The sequence below is a fragment of the Larus michahellis genome, chromosome 10 (assembly GCF_964199755.1).
Source record: "Larus michahellis chromosome 10, bLarMic1.1, whole genome shotgun sequence".
NCBI lineage: Eukaryota > Metazoa > Chordata > Aves > Charadriiformes > Laridae > Larus > Larus michahellis.
The window spans coordinates 12,007,436-12,026,608 of NC_133905.1; the positions used below are offsets into that span (position 1 = coordinate 12,007,436).

Here is a 19,173-nt window from a genome sequence, read left to right on the forward strand (position 1 = left end):
AAAGTGCATTTTTTCCCCTCTCTCAGACATATGCTGCATAATTGCAGCTACAGTGTAGATTTTATTGCCAGCATTTAGAAGAGTAAGTGCTCACTGACATGCAAGATGGGAAAGGTTCCTCCCCTGGGGAACCGAACACAGAGACTGATTAAGCGACCGGTAGGTATTTAAGAACATAAAAAATATTGGCAGATCAGGGTTGCAGCTCTTACTGAAGAGGAGTCAGCACAGGAACAGAGCTAGCCTGCTGATTTCCAGCAGGGTGTAGCATTGGTGAAGAATAAGTCTTTAAGCTTAGGATTTTTGTACACTTTTTAATAGCAGAAAGGTGGAAAAGTAATCATGGCTTGCTCCTCCAGAGGCATGAATCAAGCACTCCTGTTTTGCCAGCCTGCTGAACCAAACCTGGTGGTCCATGTCCCCAATTCCTTTTGCAGAGACTGAATAGCAGCATTTAATTTGCAGTAGCCACCTGATTTCAAGAACCTACCTACAATTAACAGAAATTAGCACAAAATATATTGACTGCTTGGATTATTTTAGTGTTATAAAAACAAAAAGGAGCAAATGAGTTGGCCAAAGCAATGTGACGACTAATAACAAAGCCAGGTCCAGACAGCGCAGGTTTGCTTTCAGTCCTATACTCAAGACCACCGTACCATGTTGTTTCTTCATTTTGGTTAACATTACTGTGGTCATATTAAGAGCATAACAAAATAAGAAATAATTAGGATTTCTGTCTTTTAAAGAGCAACAGCAGTGTCCACATGTGAAAACATTTCAAAAACAGCACAACAGAATAAATACATGGCAAAGCTGTTGAAATAACTTACGTAAGAACTGCAGAAAGCTATAAACCTTCTATCTTGCAGAAATATAAGCTATAACCCTTCTATCTTGAACTGATGATAAAGAAATTTCCTTTATTTTGTACAAAAAATAGAAAATATTTCTGTATTTTAAAATAATTTGTCAGCACTATTTATACTTTTAAAATTATAACCATTATTTTTGAAATGGTTAGCTATAAAGCATTTTAAAATTTAAAAAAATGCAGCAAATTCTCATAAACAAGTTTATACAAACATAATGATGCTATTTTTCAAGTAAATCCTGACAGCTAGAGATAACTAGAATGATGCTACAACTCATTTCAGTTGTATTGGATTAGCACATCACTCTACTACCGAGTAAGCTTAACGAAAAATGTTTCTAGAAGTTTACTGAAATTATATATTCCCACATGTACAGATCAAATCCGAGACACTGCTGAATCAGAGAAGAAAAATAAAAATCTAACTATGATGGTATCTATCATACAGTCCTATCAATTCTTTTCAAAGCAGTCTTGTCCTCCAAACTGTCAACACAACAAAGAAGAAAAATATCAACTTCTTCCTGCAGCTCAGGATAGCCTTGGGAACAGCTCATTATAGCAGTGAGCTGCGTTGCTAGTAGGTCATGCCATGTTCTAATACAGTCCTTTAGTCTTCATCTTCATTTGTGCTGCAAAATAAAAGCAATGGGTTTGCCTTTGAAGACACCTCCAAGAAATTTCCCTTCCCAGTAGTATCTTTTGAAAATCCATCGGGTTCAGATACACAGTTTTCTTCTTGTTCCTGCAAAATGCAGCTTGCAGCAGCCAATCCTTCAGGCTGTTCTGAAAGTCTAATTGCAGTGTGCATTTGCTTTTCTAATTCTTCTATCAATTTTCCAGGAACAGATGTAGATTGCAAAGAAACCTTTGGTTTTTCATCACTAACCTCAAACGTCGAAGTGTTTGTGCCCTGCCTTAATCCATTACAGTCAATAAGTGGAGCTGTCCTCTCCTCTTGAAGTGTGCCTTGTAAAGAATTTATTTTCCCATCTTCACTGGTTGAGGACTCCCGCTCATCTGAATCAGAGCCTTCTGTCTCAGATGATGAAGTACTGCTTGATTCTTCAGACTCACTTGTCTCCGACTCAGAGGACGGCAGCTGTTGCTTGGAAACTGTGCCAGCAGCTTTTAACATGCGCTCTTCCTCTTCTACCAGCACTGCTGCTGCTTCCAGCTCTTCCAGTTCAAATCCTATGTGGGACTTAGTGAGTGTGGTTTTCTGCAAGGATTCAGAGAGTGCAGCCAACTTTTTTGACCTTTAACACAGAACAAGATATGTTATTTAACTTTACAAACAGAACTTTCCCATTTGATAACGAGAACCCAAACCTTAAACATTTGTACTATTCGCCTGGTTTGCAAACAACTGTCTTCTTCAATAATGATTGTAAAAGTAGATGCTGCAGGAAAAAAAAAATAATCAAAAGTATTCATCATTATTATTATTTTGGGTCATTTTCCGACAAGGCTAGACAATATCCCACTGAAAGTCTTCAGTGACACTTGCAGAAAAGTTACTGCTGCTTTGATGTTTCAGCAGTGCCTGCTAAGGGGAAAAGGATTTCAGAACAAACTTTTTCAGGATTGCTGACTCTAGTGGCAAACTCTGCAGTATGTGGCTTGCTGGATTAAGTTCATATGCAGCAAAAACATTTTGGTTTACTACCCTTCCCGATATATCTGTTAAATGCAGATGAACCAATAGAGCACAGATGATCAGGTCCATCCCAGTGATACACTCTCCTTCTTTCACAGCTAGCTTTGTGCACCCCTGAGAGCAGGGGGCGTTCAATACTCTGTTTGTAGATGTGTTTTGCCTTTCGCTTGTAACTCCACTGAAATATAACTCATCAAAAATATCAGGACCTTTTAAACACTTCAATTAACATTAGATGTGTCATTACTATAGACTCTTCAATTATTTTTTTTTTGCTCCTAAAGGAATTGTATTTAAAAGTGGGGGAAGGGAAATTCAATGCAGCTTGTTACACATTTTACGAAGAGAGCGCAACATTTAAAACGCCTCAAATAAAGCAGACGCACTATGTCAGCTTCAAGTCTTTGGTACGGCCATATCCATTTCTTCAAGAGTTTTGAAGTCAGCACACGCTTTACCAGAAAAGTGCATCATAGATTTATAAACAGAGAGAACAAAAAGTAAAAGAGTGCCTTGAAATGGAAGGGGGGGGGACGTCAAGGGCAAAACGGGTATAAAATAACAAACATACATCCTGTTTCTTGTTGTAGAGTTTTGCCTCAGACTATCAATCAACTTTTCACCGCTTCCTGCAACAGCAGGTCTACTATAAATCCTGCAGTAACTGACTGGGTTTCATTTCCTCTGCCAAACCCGCTAACCTGCAAGGCATGACACACTGACACCGGAGCAAGGAGCTGATAATGTAATACATGACTCCTGCGAGGCAAAAGTTAAAGTGCTTGTTCTCTCAGTTGAATGATTTTAAAGATCTTTATATTCTGTTTCCCAGAGGGCATAATTACTCAGTATAACACAGACGCTTCAATTTTTTTTTTTTTTTTGCTCCTAAAGGAATTGTATTTAAAAGTGGGGGGAAGGGAAATTCAATGCAGCTTCTTACACGTTTTACACAGACACTGTAACATTTAAAAGCTGAACTTGGAATAAAACATCTTAAACTTCCTTAGGTCAACCCATAGACTAGAAAACAAAGAAATAAGTGTTTCCCAGAAGTAATTGAAGCAACAGAGAACAATTTGTATTTCTAGGATTTTTAAATCTAAAGCTAAGAATTAAATCACAGTATTATCCTAGCAGCCTCCAATATAAACATGAGTATCAATTTTTAAAAATCTGCTTACTTAACAATATTCTAATTTCTTCTTTTTGGTGATACATCTCCATTTTGGTTTTGTCAAGAATTGGAATTTTTCTTGAAAAGTTATGGAGGATTTGAAAAACTGCCAACCTAATTGGGAACAAAGAAAGCATTCTCCCTGTTCCATAGGTAAAAAGAAAGAAAAAACAGCCAAGTGATACACGGAAAGGTTCATGAAGCCTTGCAGGCAGGTGGTAAGAGAATACCTGGCTCGCAGGGAAATCTGTTCCTGAACACTGGTGAGAAGCTGGTTTATACCACAAGTCACAAGAGTTTATATCCCTTTCAGAAAGCATTTTACCTTGCCTTTGAAACAGTCTCTTTCCTTCCTTCTAACTATACGCACGTGTCACCTTCCCTGTAAGAGTTGTTAATAATATGAAGTTACAGTTCTTTTTCCTGTCCTATTGCCTGACTGTCCACAAGAATACAATGAGCTCCAAAAGCTAAATGTGCATGGTGACAGAGAATGCTATTTTGTACCCATTTTATATGTAGTTCCTTTTAATTTCATTGACAGCCACAAGCAACTAACTACAGGCACAACAATTTCCTCTGGCGATGCATCTTCAGCTCCAGCTACCTCAGTCTCACCTATCTCTTTTACTATTGCCATTATAGACAGAAAACCCATTTTGAAAGTCCTGTTTGTCCTCACATCTCTTCTAACACGTCTTTCACTTTGTTTCCCCAATCCTATAGGTATTTTTTCCCTTTTCCCTATTTCTGCTGTTCTAATTTTTCATGCATATTTTTCTGCTAGATACTCTCAGTCTTTGAAATCGCTCCCTTAAAATCATAGAATGGTTTAGGTTAGAAGGGACCTTTAAAAGCCACCTAGTCCAACCCCCCTGCAATGAGCAGGGACATCTTCAACTAGATCAGGTGGCTCAGAGCCCCATCCAACCTGACCTGGAATGTTTCCAGGGATGGGGCACCTACCATCTTTCTGGGCAACCTGGGCCAGTGTTTCACCACCTTCAGCGTAAAAACTTTCTTCCTTGTATCTAGTATAAATCCACCCTCTTTTGGGTTATTAAGGAGATCTATGGCCCCATGTACTTCATGGCATTCATAAATACTTCACTATGCTACAGATTACTGAATGCCAAGCATTAAGGAAAAAAATACACATTTATATACCAATTTGACTCAACACACATTATGTTATTAAATTAGATGTGGTACTATTGACAGATAAAAGAATGGCCTCTCTAAAGAAGCAAGTGTTTTAGTCACACAAATGCGTTTTTATCAATGAGTTCAAAGAGAATGAATGAAAAGGCTGTGCCTGACAGCTACAGAAAAACACCTGTGCTACTCGACAACCTAAGACTGTAAAAGGCATTCTTAGTCTGAAAACCTTGGGTTAATTCCTTCTGAGTGATCAAAAGACACTACAAAATACCAACAGTAACCGATTTCATAAAACAACTGTGGCTTCAAGTCTCACTTTTAGTCCTTTTTCCCCAAAAGTTTTGATAGAACTACTGATAGAGGACACTCTTTTTACCTTTACAAAGGATTACAGGAAAAAGAGCCATTGATTAAACAGCCTGCTCTTCCTTTCTAACAATAACAGCACAAACGGATACTCTGCTTGGATGAGTAAATGCCTGCAAAAGGCCAACAATTCCATCTATCCTCTTAACCTCTGCAACTGCCTTCTTTCGGCCCTCTCAGGGAGTGGTCCCAAGGAGCAGTGTGATTGCCAACACCACGCACAAGGACACGGTGCGCCAACTACCAAGCAGCACGCTTTGGAAAAGGGGTCGGGGTGCGGACTTCACACAGACCTGCACAACCTTCTTTCTCTTTGCACCATCGATGCCTCAAAGATCATGTCAGACCAACCACAATAGGAATCTTCTATTTTACTATTTTTTTTAGCTCTTAGACACCTCTTAAACTGCATTTAAACAGCATTAAAAAGTCTCTTTTCAGTTACTTATATTTCTTATTAGGCTAAATGTTTCCTGCCATCTTCCACTCTGGTCATCAAGTCTCTTCCAGAAAAAAAAACTAAAACAAAACCAGGACAGAGTACAGAGCTTGACATTTGAATATGAGAAACAAACACAAACCGTCACGCTCTTGATAAATTTATACATAAAAGCAGAAAACTCCACTCCTCAACTTTCCAATCTTCCATTAAAAGAAAAAAAAAATAAATACTTGAACAGCAGCTTCTCCCCCCCCCCCCCCCCCCCCCCGTGCAAGGGACTAACAGAACCACAATTAGCTATCAGTCCATCTTGTTTAAGGCAATTATCTAATTCCAATGAGAACTGCATTTCAGGAGTGCATTTCACATCAGCCTTAGGAAAAGGTGGCAGCACTCCCTCGACAAAAAACAAGGCAAACAGTGTAAAAAAAAAAAAATCAGAGCATGGAAATGCTTTCAATGGGAGACTGTGGGTCTCTGAGCTAACGATTTCCCTAGCTGAAAGATAAGCAACAATTCAGGAAACAAAACCGAGACATCAGAAAAGAGATATCATGTATTAGAGACTTGTAATAAACAGGTCCTGCTGTTTCCAAAGTCTTTTGAGTAGTGTTTTAGAGACTAGACAGCAAATACTTTAATTTTTCAAGTATGATTAATGGAATCGCATGATTACTTTAAGACACGCTCATTCAGTATGCACATTTGCAGTAATGATATCTTATTATTATGGTAATAGTGTTCTTACATAAACATGCATAATAGGCTTTAAAGGTGCTACACACGATAATTATTAGTTATCAAGATGTCAGTTGCTTAAGGAAAATGTTTAATTACAGGTTAAACTGATCAGATGCATGTTTTGTTTAATGTATAGCTTTGAGGAACAGATAACAACAGAGACATCTCAGGTCTTGTCCATATAGTCTGGAATTAAAATTTCAAGACAGAACTACTGTAATCCTTGTCTAGGCAGGTGGAGAGTTTCTGCACGCTCTAGAAGAAAAAAAAAAATATCTTGTTCCACAGGTCTCAGATTATAAGAGAGTAAAACTGGGGTGAAAAGAACAAAGAATCAAAGGACATTTAGCAAATAAAGCAAGAGGGGAAAAAAAAAAAAAAAGATTATGGCAACAGGAAAGGGAAACCATTACAGGGTTACAGCAAAGCCCACCTGTGGCAGCATGACAAGAAGTGATGGTGATGGGGACCGACTGCAGTGCTGAGACACAAGCAGCAGCCGGGGTGGGAAGGAAGCAGGACACAACTGCTCCAGTTAAATACTAATGTTCCTATGAGCTCCGGTTTAGCTTCTGTTCCAAGGAGTAAAAAAAGGCACTAGGATTGGACAAATCAAGACAGCTGTTATCTCCAGAACATGGAGCTACTTGTGAAAGGTCTCAGAGAAGACATATTAGGGATTTGATTGTTTCCAAGGAAGATTTAACATAAGCTGGAAGGAAAGACAGAAGTCAATCTAGCCGCAGAAAGTAAAAAATAAATGCAGGACTTGGGGAATACATCCGGGCACAAAATCCTCTAATTTTTCCCAAATGTTAAAATAAAAATATGTGATTCTGTGTAATTATGCTCTTGTATAAACACTATTTTTTTTTTTAGTATAATTTTCTTGCGAGTCCAGAGGAGGCCACGAAGATGCTCAGAGAGCTGGAGCATCTCTGCTGTGAGGACAGGCTGAGAGAGCTGGGGTTGCTCAGCCTGGAGAAGTGAAGGCTCCAGGGAGACCTTAGAGCCCCTTCCAGTCCCTAAAGGGGGCTACAGGAAAGATGGGGAGGGACTCTTGATCAGGGAAAGGAGTGATAGGACATGGGGTAATGGTTTTAAACTGAAAGAGAGGAGATTTAGATTAGATATTAGGAAGAAATTTTTCACTCTGAGGGTGGCGAGACCCTGGCCCAGAGTGAATGCCCCATCCCTGGAGGGGTTCAAGGCCAGGCTGGACGGGGCTTTGAGCAGCCTGGTCTAGTGGGAGGTGCCCCTGCCCAGGGCAGGGGACAAACAAACAACTCAAAGAGAACTTGCAAATATGAAAATCAGCATTCTACTCCTCATTCGGTGTGATGGGTGGCACTGCATACTCTATCACAGCATGGGAGTTACGTATATAAAACACTGTCCAGAGTATTTGCAAACATGGGACTAAATAGTCCAACTGGCAGCACAGCCTTTCAAAGCAGGAGTCAGTAACATTTCACTACAGAATGGAAAGGGACTTTTCTTGTACAGGCACAAGCTCTAGCTTGCTTTTGTTTTTGTAAACAATAGAAACATTATTTCTACCGCCTCAGTAAGTTTGGCTTTGCATTTCACAGGTGTATACAAACATGTACTTTTCAGAAGTACATAGTGTAAACTAGGTGTAAGATGTGGCAAAACACAATTATAAGGCAACAGAATTTTCTTATTATCTACTCCTGCTCCATCACAATCAAGTCACTGTACAGTGCACAAGTGCTGTCACGGCACAATAAGCTACTCTTGCTCAAGCACAAGACAGAAGCAACAAAGCATGAGAACCTGTATAAAAAAAAACACACAAAAACATTGACAACAGCTTTGGTTACCAGCCTGGTGTTTGAATGTGACCTAACTGGTCTTGGAACCAACTAAAGTCTTGTTATAGTATGTTGTTCGAGTGTGGTTAGGGCCTACTCACTGTGTTACAATGGGAATCAGTCCACCATACTAGCAGTGCTCTAACTTGGCTGTAAAGGGCTGACAATCCCTACTTTAAATGTAAAACACTTTACATTAATTATCTTTAAGCCTTACAGGCAAGATAAAAAAGTCTCAAAGAAACAGTAGATACTTCAAGTGCAGACGTGCCTTTGCAGTGTCGTAGGTTCCACCAAATATGAAAATGGGCCTGTCTCATTGCCAAGCAGCCATCCCCTGGTAGGCCTACAATTCCTTGAGATGCATTCAAACACAAACTAGCAGCACGCTGTGCCAGTCAGCAGGGCTGAAAAATATAAAAAGGGCAGTTATTTAACTTATCTCCACTCAACAGGAGCACCGGACACACAGGATCCATCTAATAGTAAAGCTCTTGCATTAAGCAAAAGGCTTTCTGTCTGCTGGATCACAAGGTATTCCCAACTGCCCTAATTTTATACATTTACTGCATGAGAAGCTACCAAGTTTAAGGAGAAATTGTTAGTCTATATTTAAAGCACCTTTCTCAACAAGGCCTGGCAAAACTCAGACTTGCGAGAGAAAGTTTCAGAGACACCCTCTTTCTTAGATAAAACAGATAAGATAACAAGCAAAACAACCAACCAAGAGTATAACCACTTTAAACGTGTTCTAAATTACATACCTGGCAGCACTGCTTACAATTTCCCACAATTATTCTTTTAGCCAGAGGCACTGTAAGTATTAAGACAATTCTAGAGTAAATATTATCTCAGACATCACCAGACATTATCCCAAAGTAGAGCCTCAGCAGTTCAGATATAGAGGATGTGTAAATTTAGTATCTGCAAGACATTGAAATGTCCATTAAGCTATAAGGGATAATGAAATCTTCTGCCTTGTCACAAGGCTGGTTGAGGACTGGCTGCAATAGGACGTAACTGACGTTTCTGTGTGGACTGTCACTGGTGAACAAAAGGGCATCTGCAAAACAGACAGACCCTTCAGATCATCTTATTTTACCCATACACAGAGTGGTTCTTGCTGGGCTCCGTCCATCACTGTCTTACAGCCCAAGCCTTATCTGTCCAGACACAAGGGGTATGAAGAGACATTGTCCAATGTCCAGTCCCTTGATAATGCCAACATTAACTTCCCACAGGAACTCTGTCACGATCTTGATGAAAATTAATATCCCTACGGCAGTAAGTATACTGCTTAAGCTCCCTGGAAGCAGAAGGCTCAACAAGTTACAGTCAAACATGGTATCAAAACTTAAGAAAGTAAGCTCATACAAGAATGACACAGCTGGCAAAGCATTTAACTATTCTTATATATACTTGAGAAGAAAAGAAATTGTTCCTCAATCTAAAATTCAGATGTCAGCTTCTATCTAGAACTGCTTGTGCAACCAAACTGGTGATCTTGGAGGAAAGTCTCTTAAAGCTGATAACTGAGCTCACCCTTTTAGGCCATACTGTAAGTCACTGAAGCAGCATATTCTGACACCCAGGGGTGGAGGATAAAGTGGGAGAGAGACACATAGTCTTGAATTACCCTGACATAACTTAAACTCCAGGGCTTTAGACCCACAGTAGCATGCTTCTTTCAGAAGGGCAACTAACAGAGTCAAACATCCCTCCACACTTGACAATTTCAAACAGCTGGAAAGAAAAAAAATAATACAATGATTTAATTCTTATGATAGCGAATTGAAAGACTATTTGATTTTAATAAAATATTCAAGACATAAAAGTGCCTAGGTTTGATCAACCCTGACTGGTAAAAGATAGAAGCGATAACGATGATTATGTTGAATGCAAAAGCAGACTTCACTAACGTAGAAACATCTAAAGTCAACATGCACAAAAAAGCATAAATGGTCAAACAATGAGATTAGATAACAAAAAAAATCCTCCATTTCAGGAAAAGAATCCATAAAAATTGACATTTAGCTGCAATAATAAAAACGTCATCACACTAAATGCACCATCCATTTGCTCAAAACTACTCACGGGTTACAAAAGAACACGAGCTTCAGAATCTGCCTGGAGATAAGAGACTAAGACTCAATTACACCTTTTAATGTGTGTTTTACATGAGATTCCATATTTCACCTTTTCTATTTCAGTTTCAAGGTTATTCCTAATGCATGTTCCAAGTTATACACTAGTCAATGACCACCAACCATAGTGAAATAGTTTTGAAAAAGCAAGCTCAGAATCATTGAACAAAAATACTCCAAATTAAGTTCTGAAAGAAATTTGTAGCAGAAAGTCCGTAGTCTTGGTAAATGTTAACAGACAGTGACAACCACTTTGCGTATCTGTATAGACTGTTGCATGACTATGAAAACAAACCTAACTTTACATTGCTTTTATTGCTAAGTACCTTATACATGCCTTCACCCCAATTCCACACAAGCTTGGGGAAAGCTATGCACAGATTTTATGTCATCCAGCTCTGGGAACACAACTATTCTCTACAGTGAAACATGCTAAAAGTTTACAAATACTACCATGAAGTTTAAGGCATGAAGTGGAAAAGAAAATACAGACAGCACCTGAACCACAGGGCAACTCTTTAATGGAAAGAAAAGGCCCTCATTCAGAAGAGCACAGATAATATTCTTTTATACTTGTGCCACACACAGAAAATACCACAGGTTCCTAAACAGAAAAGTCTAAAACATAATTTACTTCCCTTTTCAGAACTGGCACCTCTATCCACAAAATTCCATATTGTATCTGTTAAACAGAAATATGAATATGCAACATTTACTAAATCCCTTTGCAGCCTTTATTAGCTGGTTAGCTCATCAGAACTCTACCTGGTTTATGAGATCTGAAAGAATCACAGAATAGCTAGTACAATTAACAGCCAGTGAGATAAACACAAACAGAACCATTCAGATGTTTCATGTGCTTAGTCTACTATACATTTTTATAGTTAAGAGGCAGAACCAATAAATAACTCCATTAAAATCTCATTAGCTCTGATCAATGAGTACAGAAGATAATATAAGAAGAAAGCTGAATTTAATTTGTTAGTGAAGAAGTAACAGGACTGTTTTCTTCAGGATTCAGGTAAAAATTGACTTAAACTTTAACTAATATTCTACATTATCCGCAGCAAAAGACAGATGAGTGTAAAGACAACAGAAACAACACAACATTCGTCCACGTGATTTAGTACTAGCTTAACCACGGTCTTCATAGTAAAGAAACAAACCATCTCCACAACACAGCACTAAAGACTAATTTCTACACTTCCTTATGAAAAACCAACTGCTAAAATAAAATGTGCTCAGTCTATTCAAGGTATTTTACGCAACTGCAGGTATGAATTAATTCTTTCCATTTCTCATGAGAATGGATTCTGTTTTTTAGCTGAAATAATTTGTTTACACAGTTATACTGTCCATGTCTATACTTACTGTTAATTATTTCCTAACAACTCTTGGAAATACCAGGCAACTTCAATCAAATTTAAGAGCAACTAGAGGTTAAAAAGGATCTTTAAATTCCTACATATTTCATGAAAATAAGCAGAGGTAGATAAAAAAATAATAACCCTCATGAGAAAGGGCCATCAGAACAGAGCTATGGTGTATTACCTCGGTAGGAGGCCACGGCACGCACCTACCAACCAGCTGACCAGCGCCAAGACCAGCTACTGCATGTGCTGCCTCTTAACTGGTGGAGGTGTCGAAGGGTGTGGTGAAAAGATTGGGGCACAAAGCATGGGTTTGTAGGAAGTTTATAGAATTTTCTTTTTCCTCCCTCCTTTTTAGACATCAGACAAAGCGGAGACTGGAAAATCGTTCAATGCACACCAAATCTTTATCTTAAATATAGGAAGACCACACTATAAAAAAGGGAGCACTGGGTTCAAAAAAAAGTCTGGAAAACAGATCTCCTCGTAAGCAAGACACCACCACTTGAAATTGACAGGATTAGAAGAGCAGAAATCCAGAATAAAGACACTACTTTTGACAAGAGAAACCCACCACTTATCTTCAGGTGACAGAAAGCAGTCCTGCACCATAAAACAGTGGCTGATGTGGAAGAATCCAATGGGTTTAAACGGAACATAAAATACTTTAATCTTGAAAATCTGGCTTTTAAAGGGCATTACATGAATTCTGAAACTAAGAGAGTTTCAGAACTAAGAGAAACTAAGATATACTGCAATCCAACTTGCAGTCTTGTAAACATGAACTGCTACCCACGTAGCTTAAAGTATTAGTTTGTTAACCATAAATCAAATATAAAACATAGAACCATCATTTCAATTTAAGTGACTTCTTTTAAGTTAATAAGTCTGAATATTTCAAGTTACTTTCCCTCCATATTTATTCTGAAATTCCACAGCGCTTCTTTCATAATGAATCTAAATACTGCATGAGCTGAACTTCACATTTATAAATATTTTAAAAGATGAAGCTTTCCAATATAACATCTTACTTTCATTACTTGGTCTTTTTGATAAGTTGAAACCAAACATATCCTGGATTATAAAAGAAATCAAGTACAGCTTACTTACGTAGATGCTACTATGAAAATATTCATAAGAGAAAACAGACAGCATTAATATTGGACTATAAAAAGAAACTGAAAAGTATTTATATGTTTTAAGAATACTTTAACTAAGCTTAGAAGCATCTCAGTATTGCCAAAATAGCTTCAGTAAGTTGCAGACAGTACAAACATCTAACAATGGCACAGCTTCTAAAGTTATATATGATAAATACAAATAATGAAAGATGAATAGATAACTCATCGCAAAACAGATGCAGAGAAAGCAACAGATTTTATAATGTGATAGTAAGTATTGGCTGCATTACAGAAATGGAATGCTGACAATTGTTCTACATTAGCCCCATGTCCCTCAAATTTCCTAATGCCATTACCTAGAATTTGGTCTTCACCGTCACCGCTGGTGATCTATCAGATAGCGCACCTAACACTGTAAATTATACAATTTGTATTACAATATGGGAATGAAAGGTGCTCACACAAAGCAGTGCAGAAGATGTGAATTTCAGTGTCAGGATAATGCTAATAAACTCGTGTATTACAAAAATAACAAGAACAACAATGACAACAGACAGGCTTAAAGGCACGATTAGAAACTCATTACTCCAACATGATCCTACCCCTTTACAATGGAATTTATCCACCAAGCAACAAAAGTCCTAGTGAGGTCAATCAGTGTTTTAACTCTGACGCCGCTCTGTTGCTTCTGACTGACACCCATAACACTTGAAGGCAAAACACCACCTGTAGCCTTCCCACTCACAGTCCATTCTCAGCTCACACAATCTAAACAGAAAAAGACACCAAATCTGAGCATCTTGCAAATTCCTGTCAGGAAAGCAGATTTTTGCAAGGGCCTAAACTGAACAGCCTGCTGCCATCTCCCCCCAACACCCTGCTGTGTTTGTAGAGCACCTCATATCAGATGCTCTAGAGCATGATCATGCCTCTTATGAATAATACTAATGAATTATAATAATACCACCACACCCCACTGAATTGGCTGCAGATCTGACTTCCTGACCATGACAGGGAAACTTGCAGGCCACACATGCAGCATCACGTAGCTGGCTCACATTGCCCAGTTCTTGCAGGAGTCATCCCCACGGAATAGTGGGGAGTGGGCATTAGGCCACAGACTAAATTATCATCTCATTCAACATTTTTTCTCTCTCTCATTCTACCTCTGTTCTGTCTGGAGATTTACGGGGCAATCACTGCAAGGGGTGGGGGGCAGGTGGAGGAGACCGTGCTAGCTGCTGTCAAGGTTGGAAACAAAACAGGAAGACGTTACCAGCCCGCAGATCATCTTCCCACTTTGATCACAGCTGCACACTCCACCTGCTTAGAAAGGCAAAACTACACAAGCTCATCCTTCCCTTCCTCAAACCAGAAGGAGAGTCAGCTGAGATGTGCCGACTGAAAAGACATGACACAGATCACTGACCCTTCTGTAGGCAGATAGGAACTGCCTCCCAACAACTTTGGAAAATCAAAGCAGTAGCCTGAGGGGGGAAAAAAATGGCTTTCTTCTTTGCTTTCTCTACCCACAGCAAGGTGCATTCAGACACAGCCTGAAGGAATATGAGCTTCAGAAAAGTGATGGAATAAATAGAAAAAAAAACCACAGAGTAAAGGAGAGGAAAAACATCAAAGGAAACTGCAGCTAGCAGCTGGGAGGAGAGATTAAATCCCTTGTTAAAAATCCATGTTTTACAGGGCTTGCTAAAACATATATAAAGGGGAATTTCTGGTATTATATCCACCTGTCTATCAACTTTTTCAGCCTTCAGGGCAAACAATGTTTTGCTTTAAGCCTCTTAAGTCTGTAAATAACAATACACAAGTAATGTAATATACCAAGTGCTCTATGTGCACCTACTGCTTTACAGACAATTGAAGTGACAGCTCAGGCCTGAAATAAGATGCAACACTTAATGAGAGGCATGGCAGCTCAAGATGACAGTAAACAAAAAGAAACTGTATTAAAAACATGCATCAAAACAGTGAAAGAGGAGACATAAATAATATGCTAGCAATTTATTAGTTACTATTTTTAAATCAAAGAACTGTGATCTAAGGATTAAGAGCAGATGACTCGGGATGAAAATAAATAAATCTGTGTTCTCTACCAAATTCAGGCACCAACAGTCACCATACCCTTTGATAAATTGGTAAACCCTTATCTAAGTTCTAAGGAAAATGATAGCATTTCTTCTTATAAGACTAGAAAAGGCTGTTTTAAGTAGCATAATAAATTGCACAGAATCTCAGATACTTTCTGCACCAGACCCATAGCTAGTGTTTGAACCACAAGGTATTTTTTTGAGCTATGCTATCTTGATGGAAACAAATAAGACAGTACAGAATTACCTAACAACCTAGGGAGAATGAGCCAACTCATAATTACTCTTCACTAGGAAAATGTGAAAACTTATTGCTGTCTGAATTTTTCCTGTTTCCTGTTCAACTAGATGGATTTTATTTGTAATTCTTTTTTGTTATACTGCACAATGGCTAAAAAATGAAATCTCTGTCCCATCATACTTGCAGACAAGTCCAAATCAACCTTTAACATTTTTAACAATAAACTACTGAGTTTATTCAGTTTCAGGTCATTCAGACATGTACATTCATGGAACCTCCCCCCCCCCCCCCCAATTATCTCAATTTTTCAACACCTTTTTGAACAGACACTAGAATTAGTCTGTGTTTTAGCACAGTCTCACAAATGATGCATTCTAAGGTCATGCCACTTCCTCCTCCTAAACAATACTACTCTGCGTCCTGAGCTGAACATTGCACTCACCCTCTTACCTCCTCAGAGATAAATAGGTGCTCAGGTTCAAACTGTTCTCAAGCATCACCCAACCTACTTTTCTGGAACTGCCACCCTCAACTGTCATATTCTCCAATCCATAACTATGATCTACGATCTTTTATTGTGAATATGCCATCTTATACTTGATTGTCTTAAAATGCATGTTTTCCAGATAAGCACATATTGCCAACATGGGTCAGTCTGTGCTATTCATTTTCTACCTTCAAATAAATAACATTTAATGTCAGATAAAAATTTTTTATCTAAAAGACATATACTGTATTTTCTTACAGATTATTAAAGATACTGCACAATACTCAGACAAAACCTCTGAAAACAACAATCTTAACTTTATAAAGCAACAAAAACCTACCTGTCTTTTCAGTGTTTTTGTGTTTTTTTTTTTTCCATTTTCCAGCATTTCCTAGAACACTGACATATTAGTAACTCATACAGTTGGTGGTATGTAAACTGAAATATGCATATAATGAACCTCAAAGAGCCTGCAAAGAAACCATTTGAAGTGGCCATTCCCATTATTGGTAAAAACTTGAAAACCAGCTGGGACACCTGAAAGTTAATACACTGCTACCGGCCACCGAAGTAGTGAATGAAAAGCAAACCTAATGCATCGTGATTACTCAAAGCAGTAAGCAAATGTAGTGCTGCATGCTGAACTAGCTGCCAGCAGTTGTAATGCCAGCTTGTAAAGCCTGCTAAGAAGGAATTACAATAATTGGGGATTGTAGTCATCAGCTACTATAGCAAGTCATCACAGGACAATAAGGGTGAAGCCTGTGTAACCAGATAAAACACAGCTTGCTTACCACGTTCATGGAAAAGGCATGATCACAAGCAGCACCAAGATTTTTCAGTTTATCCCTTGTATCTGTATGGCTCTTACTAAGCTGAAACACCAAAGGAAATAATAGCCTTCGAATTAAAAATCTCCCAAATCCAACAAGTTGCTTTGTTTTGCAGGGGGTGGAGGGCAGGGAATTAAGTGGCTTCAGTGCACCCACAATGACAATACCATTAAAGAAGTATAGTGAAAAATATAATCCTCTAACTACAAAATAGATCAAAATAAGAGATTTTGTGATGGTGGCAATGGGATTGTTACACAATCTGATAAATAACATAACTGGCTACATCAGAACATACACTAAAAGCACATGCTAATGGCAAGGCTGCTTTCAAAGCAGCAACGTGAAAGCAATTTGGCTTTTCTCTGCACAACCTACTTTGAATATTGGAGTTTTTTTATCGAACCTGAAATTACCGCAGCCTTCACTAAACTACAGTTAACAGGGGCAGCAATGAAGGTAAAGTAAAATCTAAACTACAGACAAAGCAGGGTACAGTTGACCATGCAACTGTAATGCACATAAAATACAATACTATGAGTTGTGTTCTTCCTAAGGTCTTAACTGCATGAAGTGCTTTAAACATGCTGTACAAATCAGTTTAATCCCACAGAGCCAAGCAGCAGGATTTTCATCTAGAATATATTACTGCTTATGCCTTTGTTCTTCTGAATCATGGCTGCTGAATCCAAGAGGTTAACAGCTGAAAATTAGCATATTCCTCTAACATTTGAGAATGCTTTAAAGCACTGATTGATTTTTCTTCTCTCAATACATTCCCTCCTCCCCTCATTACAGATCGAAAATTTAATAAACTAACATGTTAGCAGTACACCATTTGAAAACCTTTTAGGATAGTTTTGTTCCTGAATCCTCCTGTTAATATTTTCATAGTAGAGGTGCAGAGTCAACAAGAGATACTCTTTTCACCCCTCATTTAGCACTACAGTCCAGAGTTTCAGGTGTTACAGTTGGGTCATTCCTACGGAACATGGCAGTGCCACAGTGAAGAGGATTTCATGAATATAAACCCTACAAGCAGCAAAAAAAGCAAAGACCGAAAGATTTTTAAAAGCCTGTTTTTCCTCTGTTTAAGTATTTTGAGCTTTACAAAACCCTAAACTGCCAAAGAAAACAAAAATGCCAAGAAGAAACAGCTGCAAAAATGGCACAATCAAAATAGTTTCCACATACTTTGAAACACTTTTCAAAGTTTTCCAGGTCTTAGCAAATTTCCTACATTTGCAGATAGATGATCAGTTTCACAAATAGTTTTAACGTACAATTGGAATATATGTTAAAATTATGTTTACATTCATCTAAAGATCATAGTATTTGACTACAGAAGCTTAAAGATGTTATATGGTACAAAATACTTTCCCAAATCTAGAAAAAGCTTAAGGTAATTCTTTCAGGAAGGCTGTAATACATAACCCGTTCTCAAATGTTTTTAGCCCTACAAGCAAGCACAGCATAGGATATGGGTGAGCTCGTGTGCGTAACAAGATATGAGGAAAATAAGATGCTCTATAGAGGAGAGAACTTAACATAAATTAATAACAGACCTGTACAGCTATACAAATACTCCTATGAAGTGAAGAGAAGGCTTTGAAGATTCAGTGTGGTACAGTGTGTTTAAATGGGCACAACAGCAGTCAAACTATCAGCACAACTCCGATCAAATGTACGCTTTGAAGAAATGTTAGTAGGCTGTCTTATACATGCAAACCTGGTCTTTTTTTGCCAATATAGAGAGATAGTAACTTGTAAAATAAACTTTTAAAGTCAGTTAAAGTCAAGAAAGAGGTCAGAATGAACATAAAGAAATCTTCCCTCTACCAAACTTTAACCAATGCAATGGACTGGAACCATGATGCTGAAGTGTGAGTTCCTTACTCCCTTGTGCACTTTATGATCCAATGTGACACAGGCAGTAAAAATCCTAAATCTCACGGATCTCTCTTTTTTTTTTTTTTTTCCACTGAAAGACTCAGGCTCCCTAATGTCTTTGCAACATCAGGCCTTAACACTTCTGGCCCACATTACACAATATTGATTAAAACAGTAATTCAGAAAACCTGGGGAAATGAAAAGGAGGGGCTGAACAATCACAGTCATTCTCATCACCTCAATGACATGCTGTGAATGTAATTAATCCTACATTTATTTAGAGAACTTCACACCTTACACATAAAGCAGCAACTCCCTGCTGGTTTCAGACTAGGTAATTATGTTGTAACAAGGACTAGTTTTCGATTATAAGGGAGATGAAAAGGGAAAGAGACCTATGAAGCTAGCTTCTCTTTTAGGGTATGCCTCACCTGCAAATCAAGAGAAATAAATATAACCTGCTGAGGAATATCTTAATTAGCTTTAATTTAGTTAGTTCCAATAAAGATAGCAGCTTCTACAGAGACCATAAATGCCACCAGGAATCCTGGTTTTTACTTTAAAGCAAAGAGTGCATGCTTGAACTGGCATGTTACACCTACAATGACCAAAATTAGCAAGATGACATTTGTCTTAGATTGCAGAGCACACATATGCGACTACAGAGCAGGCATACATTAAAGCAGCCTATATACCAGTATAACAAATCAAGTTGCAGACACA

The 19,173-nt window shown here is 38.3% G+C and overlaps 1 protein-coding gene across 2 annotated transcripts in view; it reads right to left on the reverse strand.

The window, feature by feature from the left end:
* Positions 1–296: 296 nt before the first annotated feature.
* The window catches only part of SHQ1 (SHQ1, H/ACA ribonucleoprotein assembly factor), a 54,302-nt gene continuing 35,425 nt past the window's right edge, over positions 297–19,173 (reverse strand). The window contains exon 12 of one of the 2 annotated variants that reach the window (XM_074602793.1): positions 297–2,133. In XM_074602793.1, coding sequence (XP_074458894.1) covers positions 1,485–2,133 — 649 coding nt within the window. In that variant the 3' untranslated portion in view covers positions 297–1,484. The remainder of the gene's footprint in view (positions 2,134–19,173) is intronic. The other variant, XM_074602794.1, reaches the window with a different exon arrangement.